Source organism: Phalacrocorax aristotelis, chromosome 11 (genome assembly GCF_949628215.1).
Source record: "Phalacrocorax aristotelis chromosome 11, bGulAri2.1, whole genome shotgun sequence".
Taxonomy (NCBI): domain Eukaryota; kingdom Metazoa; phylum Chordata; class Aves; order Suliformes; family Phalacrocoracidae; genus Phalacrocorax; species Phalacrocorax aristotelis.
In genome coordinates, this window is record NC_134286.1 from 2,608,902 (window position 1) to 2,628,780 (window position 19,879).

A 19,879-nucleotide genomic window follows, 5' to 3' on the forward strand; every position below is an offset into this window, starting at 1 on the left:
AGCTCAGAGTGTTCAGATGAGAATGAAATTCAGAAGTGATCTGCATGAGCGGAACAAAGCAAATTTATAACCGTAGGTCTCAGAATTGACATACACTGCTTATTTTTATTTCACAATGCAGCGCTTCGCTCTCCAGATACAGACCTTATTTCATGTCCTGGATTCAGCACGTGGGGCCAGGGTCTTTGTAAAGAAGGGATTAGGATTTATTACTTACTCGAGACTTTTTATTAGGAGTGTAAGCTTTAGAGTTGCAGAATATTAAACGAATATCTTTGTAGAATTCCAAGGGACTAGTGTAGTTTCCTGCTTCCAAGGTTTCTTTCACAGTGCTGAAGTCCATAGGGGTGTCTACAATATCTCGATAATCCTGTAAGAGTACACAAGAAAATAACAAAGGCTGACAAATCCTATGGCAATAAAAGTGATCACCTAAGTGATTATCCACAGCGGTGACTCTCAAGTCATTATTTCTACTTGAGAGTTACTGCAGATAATTCTCTGAAAACATGAGTGCACAGAACACAGTACGTGCCAGCTCAGAAAGGCAGAGGCTAGAAACGTGCCCGGCCTGGATGTTTTGCCAAACGATGAACAACAGGCTTTTTTAATTTCGCATATGGAAGTTATACTTACAGGATAGGAGAAGAGATCAACTGGCTGCCTAAAAGGCTCCGAGTCCTCTCTTTCGTAAATCAGGTTTAACAACTGCTTGCATTGCTCTTTCCAAGCATCAGGACTTGCTTTCATGGGCTGTCTTTTTATTCGCCGCCTTACCTGCAGGGAAACAGATGTCTTTCATCATTTTTCAGAATATTCCGATTTTTCACTTTAAGGTCCCATTAATTTACTAGTGTTATGGTTCAAAGCGGATTTCCACAATTAAAACCAGAATGGCGGTAAGACTAAAGCAGAGCTGATGGCACAGCAATATGCAGTATGCAAATTGTAGAAATATGCCTCTTCTGGTAATATATGAACACTGAGACACATCAGAGGTGTGCAGCATTTCAGATCCAGCCTTGCTGGTTTTGTCAGCTTTCAGCCAATTTTGATTGAAAATTGGCTGAAATCAATTGGCTTCCAAATCAAATTAAAAAGAAAAAAAAAAAAAAGATTCTTTAGCATTTAAGTAAGTTTTCCTGCCCAGTAACTTCCTTAGTCTGCCAACACTTACATACTCATGCAACTGAATTCACACACTCCTACAGGCTGCAACAAATTTAAACCATTCCAGACCTAACCGAGCGTTTCAAGTACCTGGCCTGTGGCCCTTCACAAGCGAGACCAAGCAGAAATGTTTACTCACTCGTCTTTTTCCAGAGGAAGTTCCTGGAGCGTCTGAATCTACATCTACTTCTGCCACCTAAAGGCAAAGGTAGTGATTACACACGGGCATGCCTGTGCGCCCTCAGCAATGGAAAAGGGGCTTAAAACGTAACAGCCAACAACAAACGTAACTTGAAACTACTCAAATGCAGTGAATGGTTCGAGCAAAACATAAACTAGCTTCGAGCTAGAACTAAAATAACTTAAAAAAATAATTAGGTGGATAAGCTGTTTCATCTCTTTTCCAAGTTTGCTTCCACAGAAATCATATATAAATACGTGGGAAATATGAATGGCTTCTTTTCAGTCCTTAAGACTCAGCAAAGTCCTACTCTTGCAGAGCTGTATTCCCCTGCTGAAATGTTCACGCCCTGAGCACCTGTACTGAGTTTATTCAGGCTTCATGTAGTGCCTAACTTATATCAGGTGTATGTAATAATCTTTTCAGAATCTGGATTCAGAAATTATAGGAAAAACTCCTTTGTACACAGCTTTCTACCTGTAATTGAAAATAAGTAACTTTGACAGGACAGGAAAGTTCCTACAGAGAATCTAAAAGTAATTTCTTTCTCATTTTAAAACACATTCTAAACCAAAACATATTCTAAACCAGCTCTTTGAAAGGCTGGAGAGAAAGGAAGGTGATATCGTAGCAATTTTGGACACGCTTGATCACTGCTTGACATGGGACAGACGAGATTCACAACTGGCACAAGATGGTTGGGTTGGGAAAGGAGGGTCTGCTATTTAAGTCACAGAAATCCCTCGCTTCCTTCAAAATACTCTTTTAACAGTCTGTGAAAATAGATGCCATTATTATATCTTCAGTTTTATAGTAGTAATTAATTTATTACATTGTAGTATAGGCCTTAAGTTTCAATGCAAACCCAGGACAACAGCACCAGCCATAAGCACACAGGTGCTCAAGCAGCATCAGGTTTAACTTAAGTATTTAAAAACTGCAACAACGGAGTATGTCTGGGGGAAGGGAGGAGGGAAGAAACCTCCTCAGTACATCTTACACTAGCTCATGTATTTGGAAGCAACACTGAAAAAGTAAAACAAGCCCAAGTGGCTTAGGTTATAGCAGGTCGCTTCTTTGCGTATTTCAAAACGTTTACAAGCTGTCTTTAAGGGGAGAAGGTGTAAAGAGAGAAGGAGCTAAAGGAAGCGATATCTAACCTGGTTTCTACCTGTCATTTCACTCCATGGTACAACTGATGGGAAACGACACAGAATTACGTAAGAAAAGCAGCTCCGCTGCCTCGCTGACAATAGGAGAGCTGTCGTCCTTCTGGTTCGGCAGACTGAGTAACAGCTCCAGTTCCTGCTTCCCTTACCTAATACATCCTTGCGCAACAAAACATCATGTACTGAGGTAAGATTAAAGCTAGGCAGTTCCAAGAATCATTTTTACTTACTTGAGGGAGCTTATTGCCGCAGGTGAGCAACACAAGTGGCCTAAATAGGCTCATCTCAAAAACTCAGTGCATCTACCCATAAAATAAAAACTCAACAAAAAATCTTTACTCAAACTTCTTCCAGGTGCTGAGTTTGAAAAAGGGAAAAAGTTCTGACGACCAGAATTAATGGTCTTACCTCCTCCTCTTCATCAGTACTGCTTAGGTCTTCTGCTTTTACCTTGTTATAGATTTCTAATATATCAGTACAGCTCTGATCCCTGCAGGGCAATAACAAAAGCCAAAAATACATAATCAAGTATCTCAGAAACTCAAGATGTCAGGTCCGTAAAGTAAAAAACCATGCCTACCCAATGAAGCGAAGTAAGACATCTGTTACAATTTTGGCTGCTTTGACTATAGGACTGTCTGGCTCGTTGAAAGTCCTGGCATTATGTTCAATGTATCGTACCTCCCACATCAGCGCAGAGATTCTCCTTAAAAACAGGGGGGAAAAAAAAAAAACAAGAAAAAAAAGGGAGGGGATGGAGAGGACAGTTTACATTATTTTCCTTTTCAGATCAGCAGGATTCCTCAGTAAAAAAAGGAATCAGGTAATCCATGTCCAGGGGAAACAGGTTGCCAGAGCCCAAGGTCAGTGGTTTCTGTTCACATACTGCTGACTGCCCCAGCATGCCAGGCTGTGACAGCTTTGGGGAAAAATGATGTCCCTCTTCAAATCAGCAACAAATGGAATGAAAAGAGGAAAAACCTACTAAAGGAGACTGCTGACTGTGCCCACTTCGAGGAAGCCTGAGAGATAAAGTGGTCCTCAAAGGAGGGGGGCAGGGGGGAGAACAGGGCACTATTTATCCCCAAGTAAATTGGAAAACCTGAGATTTCCAGTTTACAGCTCTATTTAGCCCACTTCTCGCAACTGCAATACAAACAAAGCATCTGGTTCAAACACTGTAGAGACAACGATGAGGCAAATATGCCCTGCATACAACGCATCTAGAGAGTAAGGCTCAGTTAAGCAAAGAAAACACTCCAGATCCAGATATACCAGCTTTGGCCTTAACAATGTGGCCACAAGAAATTATTATTCAGCAGCACTCACTTTGCCCGAGCCAAATAGAGTCTGATCGTACGCTTTTGGCTCAAAGAAATATATTGCTGAAGTGGCATTACGTAGTATTCAGCTAAACATATTGTCCTGGATGGGGCTATAGTAAATGTAGACTGCAAACAAATAACAATTCGGCTGACCTGTAAAACCTGTTTTCAAGTCTCCTCCTGATCGTGGTGAGGTCAGTTGGATAAGCAACAACAGTGCAATACATGGGATAGGCACTAAGGTCCACTGGAACAGCAAAGGGATTAGAAATGTCTGAAAGAAAAGATCAAAATAATTTAGATGCCTCAGAAGATACCAGAAGGGAAGTTAGAAGAAAGCTAGATTCTTTATAATGGTTTCTTGGTTTTCTTTCTCAGAATTTGGCAAAACAATACCGACCTACGGCTGGGTACGTCATTACCCACAGGGTAGGGTTCTTCCTCTTGTACCATCTGTTAACTACTCTTGAAAAAGCGTTTTTTGTTCAAGATTCACATCTGAGATTGGCATGCCAGCAGCCAACCCTGTTGCTAAAGAGCAACATTGCACATGCACTTACAAAAGAAATACTACAACAAGCAACATAAACTCAGAGTGCAGACATGTCCCGTGTATAAATATAGGCTAGAATTTAAATCATAGCATGCTATTAAACTGCTACAAACCAGTTGCACAAGGTAGTTGTTGGTGAGGATGTTTGGTAAGGACCTGTTGGTTATTTTTTGAGGGGTTTAATTCAATGTTGTGCTCATTTGTATTTAGGTATGACCCACTGAGAGTTCCCATTAAGCTGAAAGGAAGCAAGTCAAGCCCCAGCAAAGAGGGAGTATAACCGAAAAGGACACCACATGAAATTTTCAAGGCCTTTTTCAACGATTTAGTTGAGCATATTTCAGCTCCTCCACACCAACTCCCAACACTCCATCCTGTCTGCTCTTCACTCATGTGCTGCCATGCTGATATTCTTAATCCTTCCACTTTTTCCCTCCAAACATACCAAGGGAAAGAAGTTGCTCAATCCCCCGGATCACTCGTTCACATTCTTCGTCTCTGGAATGGGCCCCCCATTCTCCTTCCTGGGGTTTGTAGAGAAGAGCTGTCAGCTCATCTGGAGTCACAGGAACTCCAGCACCAACCTCCTCCGGATAAGCAGCTAAATATGAAGAATTCAACAACAGTTAAGTATTAGCAGCGGCAAAAAATTGTTTCCTTTGTATATGGACGTGAATTTAACACACACTTACTTCCTTCTGGAATTGGTTCCATGTCCCATGGACTCATCCTCTCTCTTTCGTTATTGTCCCAGCTATTAAAAAAAAGATACATTCAAATGCATAAATTAAAGCTGAATATAAAAATACACCTTTTCTCTAACAGATTTAAACCAAAAAGGTCATGCCCATTAGAAACAAGACACATCAGTAGCTACATTCAAACTCCTTATTTTTCTCTCCTATCTCCTATATATTTACTGCCCTGCTGTTTACATTAAAAGTGTTGTTTTAGGAATAAGTTAATTATTAGATAAATAAATCCGAAGTGGCTGATTATGTACTGAAATGGGAAAAAGGTTCCTAGTTCCTGGGGTACACGTTGCATGTAAACGTCCAGGAGACGCAGAGCATGTAAACATGTGTGACACATTAAGCTATGTAAACACTTACTGAACACAGTAGCACTGGAAGGAACTATCAGGATATTCTGCCTGGAAAGGCTGCTGACTCTCCACAGTTCCAAACCACCAAGCGTCGTCTATTATACTGCGAAATCTATCCCCTGTAAGGAAGAAGATTGCATTCAGCAAAAGAACAACATAAATAATTGCTAAATGCTTCTTTTTGGAGAATCGACTTCACCTTTCATAAGTGCACTACTTCGATTCTTACATTTTGCACTACAGGAATCCAACCCTTCCCCTAAAGGGAGGGCTTTCAGGGCTCTGGTTAATTAGTCACAGCTGCCTCCACACCTCAAATTACAACATAACCGGACATTCTTCTGCTATCACAGACCTTGTAACAGTTACTCTCATTTCTCTTTCTTTCCTGCTACAGAAATTGTAGCAAACATCAAATAAAGTTTCCATCGTGCAATACAGACACTGTATCCTATTAAACAGCTGCAGAAATGTCGCAGAACATACGCAAGCGGGGAAAGAAGTAGTCACCTATTTGCCAGTTCCTTTCTTTGGCTTCATTATAAAACTGATGCAGCACAAGGAAGTCAATAACATCTGGCATATCATGGTACCTTCAAGAAACAGACACAAAAAATTGCTTCTGTTACCCACAAACACAGCTCCACATGTACAATACACCACATTTCATGCATTTTGTTCTCAAGGCTGGCGTAATAACAAATTAATGCTGTCCCCATTAATTCCAAGAGGAAAAAGAATAGGAGGGGGAAGCTTCTAAACTGCAAGGAAATCTCTCCAAGAATGTCATCAGCATTTCAGCTACTTACTTTATGGAAAATGATTCTCCTGTCATTTTGCCTGTGATTGGATCTAGGAATGCAAGCTTCAAGCAGCAGAGTGTAGGCGGCCCAACTTCATATTTAATTCCTACCGTCTTCACAAATTCTTGTTCCTATTTATCAATAAGCATGGAACAATATGATTTTAACTTGCTAACAACAAAAACAGCCCTGTTAAAGTACCAAACATATTAATAAAAAACAAATACGTTCCTACTTTACAGCCCAGGTAATTTCACCCAGAAAAGTTTTCTTTTCCAAATACTGAAAGTCAATCACAGTCACCATAAAACCAGAAAAAATGTAAGATGCTCATTCCCGGGGTAGATTTGTGAGCAGAATACCCAGACATTATTTAACTTTTGTAGTAAGGTTCTAAGGAACACTCCACTGGTTTTAGCCACTCTGGCGGCACCAAAGGTTACACCTGACTAAACCCAGGGCCTCTCGCCCTTAAATAGCAACGTACAGGGGAACTAGAAGGAAACTCTTCCTCTTAAAGCGGAAATTCAACAATAGCCTTTATGTTCACGTCCTGTCAAACGTCAGCTGGCAGCAAGACCTCTACCCTAAATGAAATATCATTTCCTTTGCCTTACAAACTGGTGATGCCTTTGAAGGTTACAGCTGGAATGACTGAATTCCTAGGACTAGTAACTGGATATTTTTTCCAGTAAATCAATTATTTTCATTAACAGAACCACTGTCATACACCTGTATGAATATTAGCACATACATGCGCTCTTCTCTCAATACGAAATCTGAGCAATGCAGAAAAAAATATGGCAGCGCTGGGGCTTAAATATTCAGGGGCTCACTGGTTCAAAGCAAGAGGATAGGAAAAATCCACAGAACTATGTAAACCTAGTGTTTAGCCAAGTAATCCTTAATACTTTTATTTTGTGAAAATACGTTGTAAGATATTGCCTTGCTCTGCCGAGAATTTAACAACATACACAATAATGTGCTTAGCTAGATATGCTGCTGAATGGAGCTTGTCCATACACTTTGGTCTTTACACCATAACGTCCTACTTCTTACCGTAGCGTGTGAAACAACGAACAGAACGTAGGTGTTCAGGTCATTGCAGAGCGTCAGTAGAACTATAAACAGCTTTTGAGTGGTCTGCAGGAATTAGTGTTAAGAAAAAAAACCACCAGAGCTGTGAAACAATTTGGGTTGCAAGTGACCCCTGAGAATCACCTAGTCCAAAATCCTGCTTATGGCAGGGCTAACGTCTACGTTAGATAAAGCCACCTGGAGCTTGTTCTGTGGAGCTTTGAGAAGTCGTCAAGGATAGATTCCATGCTCTCTCTGAGCAACTTGTTCCAGTGCTGAACTAATCTCACTCTGACTTTTTTTTTTATTTAATATTCTACATTTTTTAATCCATCAGGCAAGAATACCACACTAGATGATCTTTCACATTCTTTAATACCCTTCTGGCTTCCTGTTATCAGGAACTGAAGAGATGCAGAGGCTTTGTGTTAATGAAAACATTAAGATTTAAAATCTTAATTTTGATATTAACATTTTAATGTAATGCTTTCTTTATATTTTTCATACTGGTTTTTAATGTCAATTTAACATTACACAGGCATTCAGCTCTTTGAAGTATTTGTTTAACTTACCCTGAGTTCCATTTTGTTCCATGGTTGTTTTTGCATGTTAATACTGTAAATTTTTGCTTTCCTTACTGCCCGCACATAAGCTTCGTGGCCTTGCCTAAAGTATATGATCTTTAAAGAAAATTAAAAAGAAGTTTATTTTACTGATAGTTCTCTTCCTGTTTATTCTAAAATGTCTACAAACATGTCAAGCTTCACCCCTTTTAGAACATATCTCACACTTCTTTATTTCACTATAAAGCACTCTTCTCCTTAAAAATATTTATATCAGCCCCCAAAGTGGCACCTGCCACGTGCTTTCAAACTTGGGGTTGTTAAGAAGTGTGCAGGTTTGCCTCAAGATGCACACTCAATTCTTCCTCCTACCTGTAAGTTACATGGGCACAAAAAGAGAGACAGGGCAGCTATCTGTAAACATCTGACTGCCTGAGAAAGGAAAAAAGTTATCAAAAGTCAGCCTATCTTGAGCACGATTCACTGCAAATATCGCTGGATTTAATAGCCCTGGCCAAAACCAGCTCATTGGCCTAGGTGGGAATTTCAGAATTGCTCCATTCATTACCTCATCTCCCATTTGCGGGACAAAAGGCGAGCGGCGGGGTATCGTATCCAAGATCCACTGTGGGGCAAGCCATTCTTCACTAGGTTCACCCTCCATCGAAAGCAGTCCGCTTGGTTTCTTAAGTAAGTTATATTAAATTCAGAATGAAGGCTCTAATTACTATGGCAGAACATACGAAAAACTGATCACGCAGCACTTACTGAAGGTAACTAGATATAAGGGCAAAGCAAGCGCTGGAGTGTCAACCTCCCCAAAACCTCAACTAAATAGCAGGGAATAAGACATGTTTGTTATAAATATAATAGAAGATTAAAACGTTAATAAATAGAGATTATATTTCTTTCCTTAGAAATATTCTAAATGTCTTCTTTAAAAATACTAGAAAAAAGAAATCTGACAGTGCAGATACAATACAGACGCGTTATAATTTTACAACAAAACTACCCTGGAGTAAATCTAACTGTAGTGAGAACACGATTTTAGGATAAAACATTCCACCCTTAACGGAGAACTACCTGCATGACAATGGAGGTACACCTATGTCACCACATCACCAAAACAAAGCAGAGCAAAATTACTCTGGTATTACAATTATCGTGCCATCTCTAGGATCCTTCTTGCTGCGCATTTGTTTGGAGTGGTTGTTTTCAAAGTAAGATTTTTCACAAAAAAAAGGTATATTCGTAAAAAATTTAAAATGCTGACCTTTTTTCTAGTCTGCTTAAGTTTCCTTCGTTTTGGCTCCAGTCCTTTTGTTCCCTTCATGTTTTCATCTTCAGAACTACTACAGATTTTCCGAGCTGCCTGCCTGGTTTGTCTCTTCGGAGGCTGGAGATTAATTCCAGCATCTGCTGTCCAGTCAGAATATTCACTTGAGGAATCACTGTAGATAATAAAAAGTTGTAAGAAAGAAGACAGCGCTTCAGTTTTCACACAATGGAGTGAAAGGTCCAACCATTCAACCTGTTCTTCTGGTTATGTGCAACAGATGTCAGGATTAGCACAAGATTTTGTTCTCACGTGAATTTACAGAAAACCTAAGTGCCATCTAATTTGGGTATTTCAGCAAATTATTTTATCAACTGCAAACTCAGGGTAAAACTACAGTTACGGCTGATACCTATTTTCATAGTAATTATCTCACTGATTCAGAGACTGGTTTCATAAGAACCGACAGCACAAAATGCATGAAAAATTTAGAGAACTAGAGTACTCTTCTAGAAATACAGTTCTGACTTCTTTAATATCCAAATAACACAAGTACAGTATTGTATTAGCCAATGGCCCTTCCAGCCATAACAGCATAGCATTAAAAATAAGAAAAGAGACTGTAGAAATTGTACACAAATACATATCGACAACAGAAAAATTAGAAAATACTGAGGTGTGCACAGAAGCTATGTATACACTTCTATCAACATTTCTATTGCATACGACTCACTGGCATTGATTTTTTTCAAGCAGTTCTTAATTAAAGACAACACTTTTTTACAAATGGTCTTTCAAAATTGTTCTTGACTTGAAAAAAAACAAAATCCTACCAAAAAAAACCAATATAAAATGCTTCATGAAGAATTGGGGGAAGGGGGGAAAGTCAATCTTCAAAATTAAAGACTTTTTACACTGGTTTAAATCCTGTTATAAAAACTTCTACAATTACTTAGTCACTCACAGACATGAAAGTATTTGTCTGTTCACAGACTCCACAAATTGTGTTGGTTCCCGTTTCAAACTACCGAAGTGTGCTAAACCCTCTGCTTCAATCTGTCACAGGCTGTAACAAATCTGTACTGACTTGTAGTCATAGGATCACAATATCAACTGTCTTACTTAAATTCATCTATAATCAACAAATGCTACCAATTAAGAGAGCAGTAAAGCTACCTGGAACTGCTTTCGCTTTGCCAAGCTGCCACAGGATCATCCATAGATGCATCGCTTGTGCCAACAGTCTCATCCTCCTGTATCAAAAATGAAAGGTTTCACTTTTGGGCTAAGTTTGAAATGTATCATTTTTGTTTGCAAGCAAGTTACGCGAGTTGTCTCTCCTGAGGAAAGCTTTGTATTTAAGGACTGCTTTAGCTTAAACTAAGTCCGCAATTTCCTTCTGTATCTGAATTAGTATTACACTATAAGCTTACATAATTTCTATAGAAAGAGATGTGAATTTTAATGGTATTAGAACCATAGAATGAGTTCTTATTTAAGTGTTGGATTAAAAGCTTTTAGTGTCAAGTGACCAGCTTTATAGCTATTCTGTATGTTCAATGCATTTACAACGTGACAATGTTCAGTCTCTGCAAGCTTCCTTCATGAAAACAAGTTATATTTAATCTGGTATATTTTAAGTTCTTCCCTTGCCAATATTAGTGATTAATACCAATACTCAATCTCTTTCAACAGCAGGCTACAGATGGAGATGAAACCCAAGTACTGACTGTGACCTAGAATAAACGTGTGGTATGAAATCCGGAAATAGCAAGAGGTTTAACACAACCCAGTTAAATTTACTTGAAAATGTTTCCGATTTCCAAAAATATACAACCTGTTTTAAGCTAGTTTTGAGCACTGTCCTGGCATTGAGGTAAATGATCCTTCTCTCTCCAAGATCAACTTACTACACTAACACCACAAATCCAAATGACCCAATGATTTGCGTGTTTCTTCCTAGGAGGAGAAACTCAGAGCCTTAATGGTAACAGTGCCCTCAGCACATCCACCGTCAAACCATGCTCTTTGTGAACAGGGAGCCTATTGAAAGCATCACGTGATGGGTCAGACCTCTGAGGAGCTGTCCGATTCCTCCCGTGCACGTGCATTTTGACTTGCTCCTTGCTGATTGTGTTCTATCGTGGAGCGCGTTTGGTAGGCATGCTGGCGTTTGCGTTGGTTTCTTCTCAAAGACCTTCCGCTTCCTGGTTGGTAATCATTCTTTTATCACAGGACAGGAGGGACAAAAAAAAAATTAAGGGGTTTAATAATTAATTACACGGTTAAAAAAATGCCTCATTAAAGTGTCTGTACATGGTATCACATTTACAAATGACAGCTAGGAAATTCAGAATTAGAACGGTATTTTTACACACTTGCAGTTAATGTCGGTGCATGTGCAGGTGGCGTTTCTTGGTTCAATATCAATTCTACTTTTTAAAGTAGCAGTCCTTAGAAGGGAAGTTATGGAGAAGTATAATTTTTTAGAATAAAATACCTGCAGTCTGTGGATAAGATAAAAGCTAGCCACTTAAAATTTTAAGCGTAGCCCCTCTAATAATTCTCCTAGTTTCCACGAGTCAAACTGAACATGCGCTGTGGCTCTGCCCTTTTCCTTTCCCAGCATCTCCTCACCACTGAAGCCTTAAAGAGACTCACCACTGCTATCTGCATATTACAATATAAAGACAGACAAATTACAGTTACAGAAGAGAGAGAGCCAGAGAAACAACTAGTACTATCGATTGTCGAAATCATTTAATAAAAGTGGGTTTGGGTTTTTTTTGTTTCTCTTTGTTTTGCTCAGTGCTCAGAGCTGCTTTACGCACAGGTTCTCTCTTCTGAATTAACTCACCCGCTGTAAGGTGTGGGACGGTTTTCTCTTCTTTTCAACAGTGTATAAATTAATTTCGATTTCACCTTTAGCAGCTCGACATTCTTCCTGGACCCTAATTGTACATAGGAAACATCCATTTTATTCAATAAATCATCGTATAACTTGACAGTTTCATTAACATACATATTAAAATACTTCTGGTTCCCTGGCTGTGAGAAATCTATGCACAAGTCCTCCTAGCAGCATCCACACACACCTCCCTCCTGGAATCACAAGTTAAGGAAGCAAACCTGACAGCTGAGCACACATAATTATTTTCAAGAAAATTGAAATGTATTTAAATTATTTTTTGTACGTTTTTTTAAAATAAAGTGTCAGGAAAATAGTGTTATGTGAACACCTGATGAAAGATTCAGTTGTGAAGAGTGGGAATTACTACTCAACTCTCCAGCAGAGGCTACGACTCTAATCCTAATATCTGGATTTCAAAACAAACCAACCAGCCCACCCACCCTCAAAAGCCAACACATTTCTGAAAAAACATTTTTTAAAACTCCTAACAGCTGTAAGGAAGAATCATTAAACATTACACAATTTAATCTTTTTCCTGTCTCACTTAGCATCTTACTTGCTGATGCCTGGAGGAAGCTCGTTCACCACTACCCTCCTGCTCCACGCCATGAGATCTCGCTCCGTTGCCATTTGACTTCGGGGAGCGTTGTGATGCATTTGCCGGACCCCTTCGATCTGACCGCTTCTCCGGAGACCAACGTTTGGTGGAGATGTAACATCCAAACCTGGACTTCGAAGAGCTAAGGAAGAAAATTATTTCTCTTCACGTCTACAAACCATCAATAAAATCTAGAATTTAAAGCTTAAGGACTGCACGGAGATTCTTTTTTGGCAATAAACAACACTTATTCTGCGTTAAGTGGCTTTGTCTTTTGCTTCAGATGAACATTTTTGTGTATTGGCCTTGGACTAGTGGAGATGTGTATGCTACTGTAACATCGCTGTGGCTTGCTATGTCTTAGAGATATCTGAGGCAAGCAAAGAATATAATCGATGAGAAAAGTTTTAAAGGGACTTAAGCAACCTTCAAATCAAAGCCTTGTCAACTGTTTAAAGCCTCTGAAATCATGAATTCTATGGCACAATAAGAGATGAAGTTGACATCTAAAATTAGTAGACTGATGCAAGGGTTAAGGTTTCTGTTGTACCTCCACATGCTCTGTATTTGTAACGCTTTTCTACTGTGCCAGGGGCACCGCTCCCCCTCCGGGCTTTTCATCCGGTGGCACGACGACACAGTACTACGTACTCAGGAGAAAACAGAGACTGAACTTTTAGGCAGCAAACTGAGACAAAAAGGCTGAAAATACCAGAATCACTGCTAGCATTGCCTTAATTCATCTCATCATCTGGGAATGCATCGACACATTTCCATATGCTTTAATATGGTTCACCGCCACCAATAAATCGCATTCACGGTTGTGCAAACCTGTATAAAAGTCTTAGGCTATTAAAACATCACGTACTTTATATGTACTTTAAGTAACTTCAACAAATGAGCAGTTTACGCAGCAAAGCCACGGATCAATGTGAATTCTCCAAGGTCACAGTACTTTAATTTCTATACCACTCGTGTCTGGAAACTCCCTTTCACACAAATACAGGGATATACAAATAAAATTGACAACTGGGACTGCACAACACATCAACCTCTCACAAGAAGCAGAAAAGCCTCCTGAGCTGAAGCTGGCTTCTAGGCCACCTTCTTCATAATACCAATTTAGATCAACATAAAAGCATATTTTAAGCCTTTTCACAAATATTTTTCCTATTCTTTCCTGAATTTAAAGGACAAGCAACTCAAAATCTAGCAATTCTAACAAGCTTTGTCAGGAAATCTAACTCAGACATGTGCAATCAGTCATTTAACCTAGAATTAATTTATTAGCGGATGTAAATTTTTTAAAAGCTCGGGATGACTTGCAGCACAAAGTCCACAACATCTGCTCTCTTACAGCAACTGCACTCAGGCAGCTGCCTCGCAGTCAGCTGATCACATCTGATTGAGCTTGTTTTAAATTTTTAATCACTTTGTGTATTAAAAATAAAATCACAGTAGCAGAACACTTACTGTGAGAACAGTCTCAAGCTTTCTAAGGAAACACTAAGACAGAGCAGACACGTTTGTTTTATAAACACTGATGCTCAGCCTTACCATTTCTGCTGCAACAGGAAGCCATTAGTCTGTCACAACATTGTATTCCATTGACATTCTCTAATTACAAGCTGTTATCTTGACACTATGCAGCTACGAAGTATCACCTCTGCAGTGACTGACACCAAGACAATACAGTGAACTTTATTTTTTAGGAAAGGTTTATAACAGGAATAATTACAGTCTAATAGCCCTAGGTAATCAGATACAGGCCAGTTAGACCACTGTGTGCCCTCAGCTGCTCCTTAAACTTCTAGCTCCTCTGCTAGCATCAGTAGAATGTCCAACTGCTCCGCAGCGGTTAACAATGTGTATGAGAACAAGAGAGAAAAGCATCCTCAGAGATATAGTGTCAGAACTTACATTAACAGATTTTGATTAGTACCTTACTGTGCTTTAGGAAAAGCAAGGAGGGAGGTAAAGAAGGGACACTCACCTCCATTAACAGAGTGGGATCTGTTGAGTGGAGGGTTTGGAAGAGTTTCTCCTTCATTAATTAGTCTCAGATCTTGTTCCCTCTGTAGCTCTCTGATCATTCCATCAAGGATGCTCTCATCCTGGTCATTAGTCTGCTGCCCGATGACTTGTTCAACTACTTCACCATCACCTTGACATGAACAAAGCCACAACTGCTTACCAAACAATTTCTGTTTTACTAAACACCATAGAAACAATCAAATTTAAAACTGTGCACGATTATTTGTCTGCTCTGCAAAACATCTGATCACCAGCTGGCCTTCTGCTCTCATGTAATAAATGGAGGTAAAGTTTAAAAAGAGAAGTTACAATAAAAACCTAAAGTTACAGACCACAGGTAAAATATAAACACAAACCCTTAGAAACAGTGGAAAGAAATCATGCTTCAGTAGGTAATAATGAAAGATCTCTTCTGGAGATCAGCATTTTGCAAAAGTTTATATCTTCAAGAAAAAATAAACCTGTTTTAGAAAAGAAAAGCTGTTTTTTCAATGTCCTTCCTTACTCAAAAACACAGTTACACCCAGGTTAATGGGACAATTCTTTAGGCATGTTGCCATATACCTGGTAGAAGCCCACAGATTTTGGAACACTGCAGTCTCCTCGTCTTGCCTCCAGTCAAGCTGATTCCAAACACTTCCTTTATGCCAAAAAGCCACCCCATCTCCTCTTCTACCTCCACACTGAATTTAAACCGCTAGTTTCAGAAGACAACTGAAACAAGCAAATCCTTACAGTACCGTCGTGCTGAGCTGGTGCTCACTACTGTGCAACACACGTACTATGCAGGAGTGTTAGACAGCATACCATTAGCTACATATCCCAGCTGAGGAATAAGTTGTTCATCCTTGCAATTTTCCCTCCCTGGTACCAGCCGCTGGAATCTCGTGGGATGAGGATTTCCATCAACATCCACCAAGAATGGAGGAGGCATAAGATGTGGGGCCTGTTGAGTCTGTTCATCCAACACATAGTTGTTTGCATCACGGATCAGTGGTCGGTAATCCGTATGGAAGAACATCTGATCTGGAATCTGCAAGAAAAGTGATTTAGTAAATAAATCAACGGCCATTTGCAGCTGTGTTGCTGCTCTGGAATGGCTCCCATACCCATAAACCACAACCCCTACACTTAGGAGGAGCAGAAGAAACATTATGACAGAGAAGAGATTCCTACCACAAGTGTGTTTTATTACCAAGGCCTGATGCAAAAATTCTATAGTAAAATATGCCAACAGAGGTGAATATATATAAAGTTAATGCTTTGTTCCCCTGCCTAGAGAGTCTCTTGTCTAAATCTTTTTGATTTAGGTAAACAGCAACTGCTTCATGATCTAATTACTGTTTTACCTGGGCCAGGGTGAGAGAATAAACTGTAACACAAATACTTCTAAGACAAAATCAGGTCAAGACACAGAAGAGTTTAAAATTCATTCAACCCACCTTTTCATAATATTTATTGCATCCAAAACCAAATAGTAGCAGATGTCCATGAGAGTCTGTGCAGGCAAAATGTTGTCCATCTGGTGAGAACTTGCAATCAAAAACAGCTCCGTGGCCTTGGCCCTCAATCTGTATGCAAGCACAGAGCACTCTTTCACAATCATGCATTCTCTATAAAAGCGTTTTTACGAAAATTTCACCTGTGCTCCAACAAGTATTTACTCCTAATTCGGTATAATTTCTCATCCCACTCAAGATTGATTTGCACTTACAGTTTTTTCCACTGAATTATTAAAGCTAAGCTGAACAATGCATTTTTCGCTTTGTCCGGAAATTTCAGTACAACTTTTAATGCACGTTCTGAAACAACCACCTAGAAGTCTACATTTTATGTTAATGGAAGACACAAGGCGAGCCTGCACCAAAGATCTTGGACACGTATTGGCTCCATACAAGCAGGTTTCACCGCCCCAAGTGCCGGGAGGCTAGCTCAGGTCCTCGAGCGGTACAGCTGCATTTGCTCAGCACTGGAACCAAACCAACAAACCCGGCGCTGGGCGCATTAAGACAGAAGCAGCACGGAGCCAACTGTACCATTCCCCAGACCACAGCATTGCGCTACAACACACAGGCTTACTGGTTTTCATTGCCCTACTTTGGGAGTCACTATAATCTTTTGCATGGTATAACCATACCTATACGCATGGATAATATTCAGGTGTAACAGACCCACGAAACGCTGCTACGCTTAAAATGTGCAAAAAAAATACTTTGGTATTGCTTACTGAGGAGTACAGGGATTATTTTTTTAAAATATTAGAAGTTTTCCCCTAATCCTGTTATAACACTGGTATCCTGTTATAACAGTAGGTATATAATGAAATTTGCGTTTGCCTCAAGACCAGTTTTACACAAGTGTGGAAAAAAAAACAACCAACCCCCCCATTCCCTGATCGGTCTTACCATGTTAAAGTAATTGCGAATTTTTGTTCCTTTGTCGATATCCCAAACAAAAATATTTCCATCGTGACCTGCCGAAAGCACGATCCTTTGGTCAAATGGATGGGCCTCCAGAACAAAAACTTCATCATCGTGACCCTGCAATGAAAGCAGGGTGAAGAAGAAAGTCGTGTTTCTCCACTGATGTCTGTAGTATCTCCAGACATGCTAGTATTTAGTGTGAGGACATCTCAGGTCAGGTAGTCATCCATGGCAGCTCAATTTACTGCATCTTAGACCAGAACTGTGTCTGTACTTCGCCAACGTTTCTGTCAGAGGCTTGGCATTATCACTGCCCACTCTGTAAGTGCCTCGGACTGTAGCTCAGCACAGCTGAGATGGAGAGGGACAGGGAGGAAGGAGAAATCAGCAGCGAGGACAGCTGCAGCCCTCTAATCTGGGCGCAAACGGAGGCCTCCAAAGGGCTCCCTTGTCGGCCAGCAATCAGCAGGGCCTAGCAGCATTTTGTTCATCAGCTCCTCTCCCCACGATACACGCTCCTCCCAATATGCGTAAGATGGGTGGCACACTTCAGGGCAAAACACTCCCCGTCGGGGGAATGATGATGCAGTTTAGCCTCGAGTCCATTTCAGAGTTGAACCACAACCATTTGGGGTTACCCACTTGAATTCTACTCACAGATAAGGTCTGAAGAAGCTGCCCTGTGGACGAGTTCCACACTTTGAGAAGGAAATTGTTGACTGCAGTGATGACAGTGGCATCGTATCTATCCCAAGCCACCATAGTAACCTTCAGTTTAGTCACCTTGTCCTCCCCAGATGCTACGTTGTTTCTGAAGAAATTAATAATTCAAAGAATAAATAAATCAGTAACTACACATGGAAACATTTAACAGCACTAATTCAGTATTAAATTAGGGAGAGCATGGCTGCTACCACTGTGGCTACTGGCTAACGCAGGAGAATGAAGGGTGGCTTCTGCAGTGGTAAAAAAAAAGATACAGAAAATATTCAGTATCACAAAGATTTAGAGAGTTTGAATTCCGTAACAAGGACAAGTTTTTCTTTTCTTCTTAAGTGGTCAACCTCACCTACCCCAATTCTTTCTTTCAAGCTACTCAGTTCTATTAAGTTTCCTTCCTACAAGGCCTTTTTCTTATCAGTGATCAATACGAGTAAACTCTAGAACGTGCAAAAGCTTGTTAAATAAATCCAAATCATGCTTTGACAGCTAACTTATTAAAAATGTAACTGAATGAAATATAAAGAATTCTGCAAAGCAAAATGCCTAATGGACTTCTTTTTGTTACTGTGCATAGCCAATTACAAGGCCACTTACAGAAGTCACCTGAGGATCTCAAAAAGAAAAACTCGATTGAATCGGAGAACCAAATCACCCTATCTCATCTCTTGAAAACTTCAGGAAAAATACAATGTTAAGAAACATTCTGGAGATATATATATAGATATAGATATATATATATAAACAAAAATTTTGCCAGGCAATTCAGGCCTTGGAATGAAATAAGGAATCCAAAAACGTGTTTTCAAATGAATGTTGTTAGGGAAAAGAATCTATGTCACATCTCTCATTAACCTTCTGCTTACTGCCACTTGCCCTCAGGTGGGCAATAAGCTGTAATGGGCAACCCATTTTGGGGGTGTTTTGCTTTGTTTTTTACTAAAATTATTTACTAAATTTATTTACTGGAATAGTAACTGGAATCATAGAAGAAACGATCAATTACCTATAACGGTGGCTGTGTGACGCTAGAAACTACTGAATATGTTCATATTCACATTCATATCATACATTTTGCTTGCTTTTCTCTATCTTAACTTTATTTTTCCTTAAAATTTTAACTGCACTCCAAAGCGCAAAAACCAAAATAGCAGAGCATATAACATGAAGTAAAAACTAGCAACCTGAGGAAACCAATTATGTCAGAAACTAACACTTGTTTTGGACATTTTTAAAATAACATGCAAGTCACCATATGATCAATGAGGTTCTAAAAACCTCTTTCTGTGAGATGAACTCTATTTGACATTCTTACTTCATATATAAAATACTAAATATTCCCCAACCATTAGGGTAATGAACTACAAATGTATGAAATTTGTCTTTTGGGGGCTAATTAACTGTGCAACTGAACAGGCAGAGCCATGGCATTTCCAATATACAAAAAAACATGCACCAAAATCAACTCAAAGTGGAGGTAAATAAATAGTTTTCAGTATGATGGAAGATTAGATTTTGCATGTAAACGCTGCTGTGAAGTGTGCTCTCGTTTTGGTTTGTTTTACCCTGTCATTTTAGTAGCCATATCCAGGACTATACTCTTCCAATCTTGCTGCTGATAGTGCCATATTCTTGCAGTTCCATCTCTGCTTCCACTGACAAATCTTAAGCTATGGAAGGAAAAAAAAAAAAAAAAAAAAGCCATGAAATTCTGAATAAGCGTAAGTTACTGCTGCTTTTGGTCTAATACCCACATGCCCATCTCGGAATCTTATTTTCTCACTATTCAGTAGCTTCGCTATGGAGTTTTCCATCCTCGGCAGCGTGAGCACACTAAATCCTGTGGCAATAATATTTAGGAGCTTGGCAGAGGACTGTCATTCACCTTAGGAAAGGTCACTAGAAGCACTTTTATGTTATTCTGCAACACAGTACTCAAGTATATATATACTTGGAATCGCATACTTGTGC

At 39.6% G+C, this 19,879-nt stretch overlaps 1 protein-coding gene across 1 annotated transcript in view; it reads right to left on the bottom strand.

Annotated features, from left to right (window-relative positions):
- Positions 1-19,879, bottom strand: part of BRWD3 (bromodomain and WD repeat domain containing 3) — a 61,167-nt gene that overhangs the window by 10,909 nt on the left and 30,379 nt on the right. Inside the window, exons 13-36 of the mRNA XM_075106610.1 lie at positions 19,474-19,578; positions 17,846-17,999; positions 17,171-17,305; positions 16,208-16,336; positions 15,573-15,798; positions 14,725-14,895; positions 12,690-12,873; positions 12,080-12,173; positions 11,296-11,445; positions 10,399-10,475; positions 9,220-9,397; positions 8,515-8,631; positions 7,956-8,063; positions 6,313-6,437; positions 6,014-6,096; positions 5,511-5,622; positions 5,091-5,152; positions 4,844-4,999; positions 3,999-4,119; positions 3,101-3,226; positions 2,929-3,010; positions 1,310-1,366; positions 637-777; positions 218-370 (exon numbers count right to left, since the gene is read on the bottom strand). Coding sequence (XP_074962711.1) covers positions 218-370; positions 637-777; positions 1,310-1,366; positions 2,929-3,010; positions 3,101-3,226; positions 3,999-4,119; positions 4,844-4,999; positions 5,091-5,152; positions 5,511-5,622; positions 6,014-6,096; positions 6,313-6,437; positions 7,956-8,063; positions 8,515-8,631; positions 9,220-9,397; positions 10,399-10,475; positions 11,296-11,445; positions 12,080-12,173; positions 12,690-12,873; positions 14,725-14,895; positions 15,573-15,798; positions 16,208-16,336; positions 17,171-17,305; positions 17,846-17,999; positions 19,474-19,578 — 3,046 coding nt within the window. The remainder of the gene's footprint in view (positions 1-217; positions 371-636; positions 778-1,309; positions 1,367-2,928; positions 3,011-3,100; positions 3,227-3,998; positions 4,120-4,843; positions 5,000-5,090; positions 5,153-5,510; positions 5,623-6,013; positions 6,097-6,312; positions 6,438-7,955; positions 8,064-8,514; positions 8,632-9,219; positions 9,398-10,398; positions 10,476-11,295; positions 11,446-12,079; positions 12,174-12,689; positions 12,874-14,724; positions 14,896-15,572; positions 15,799-16,207; positions 16,337-17,170; positions 17,306-17,845; positions 18,000-19,473; positions 19,579-19,879) is intronic.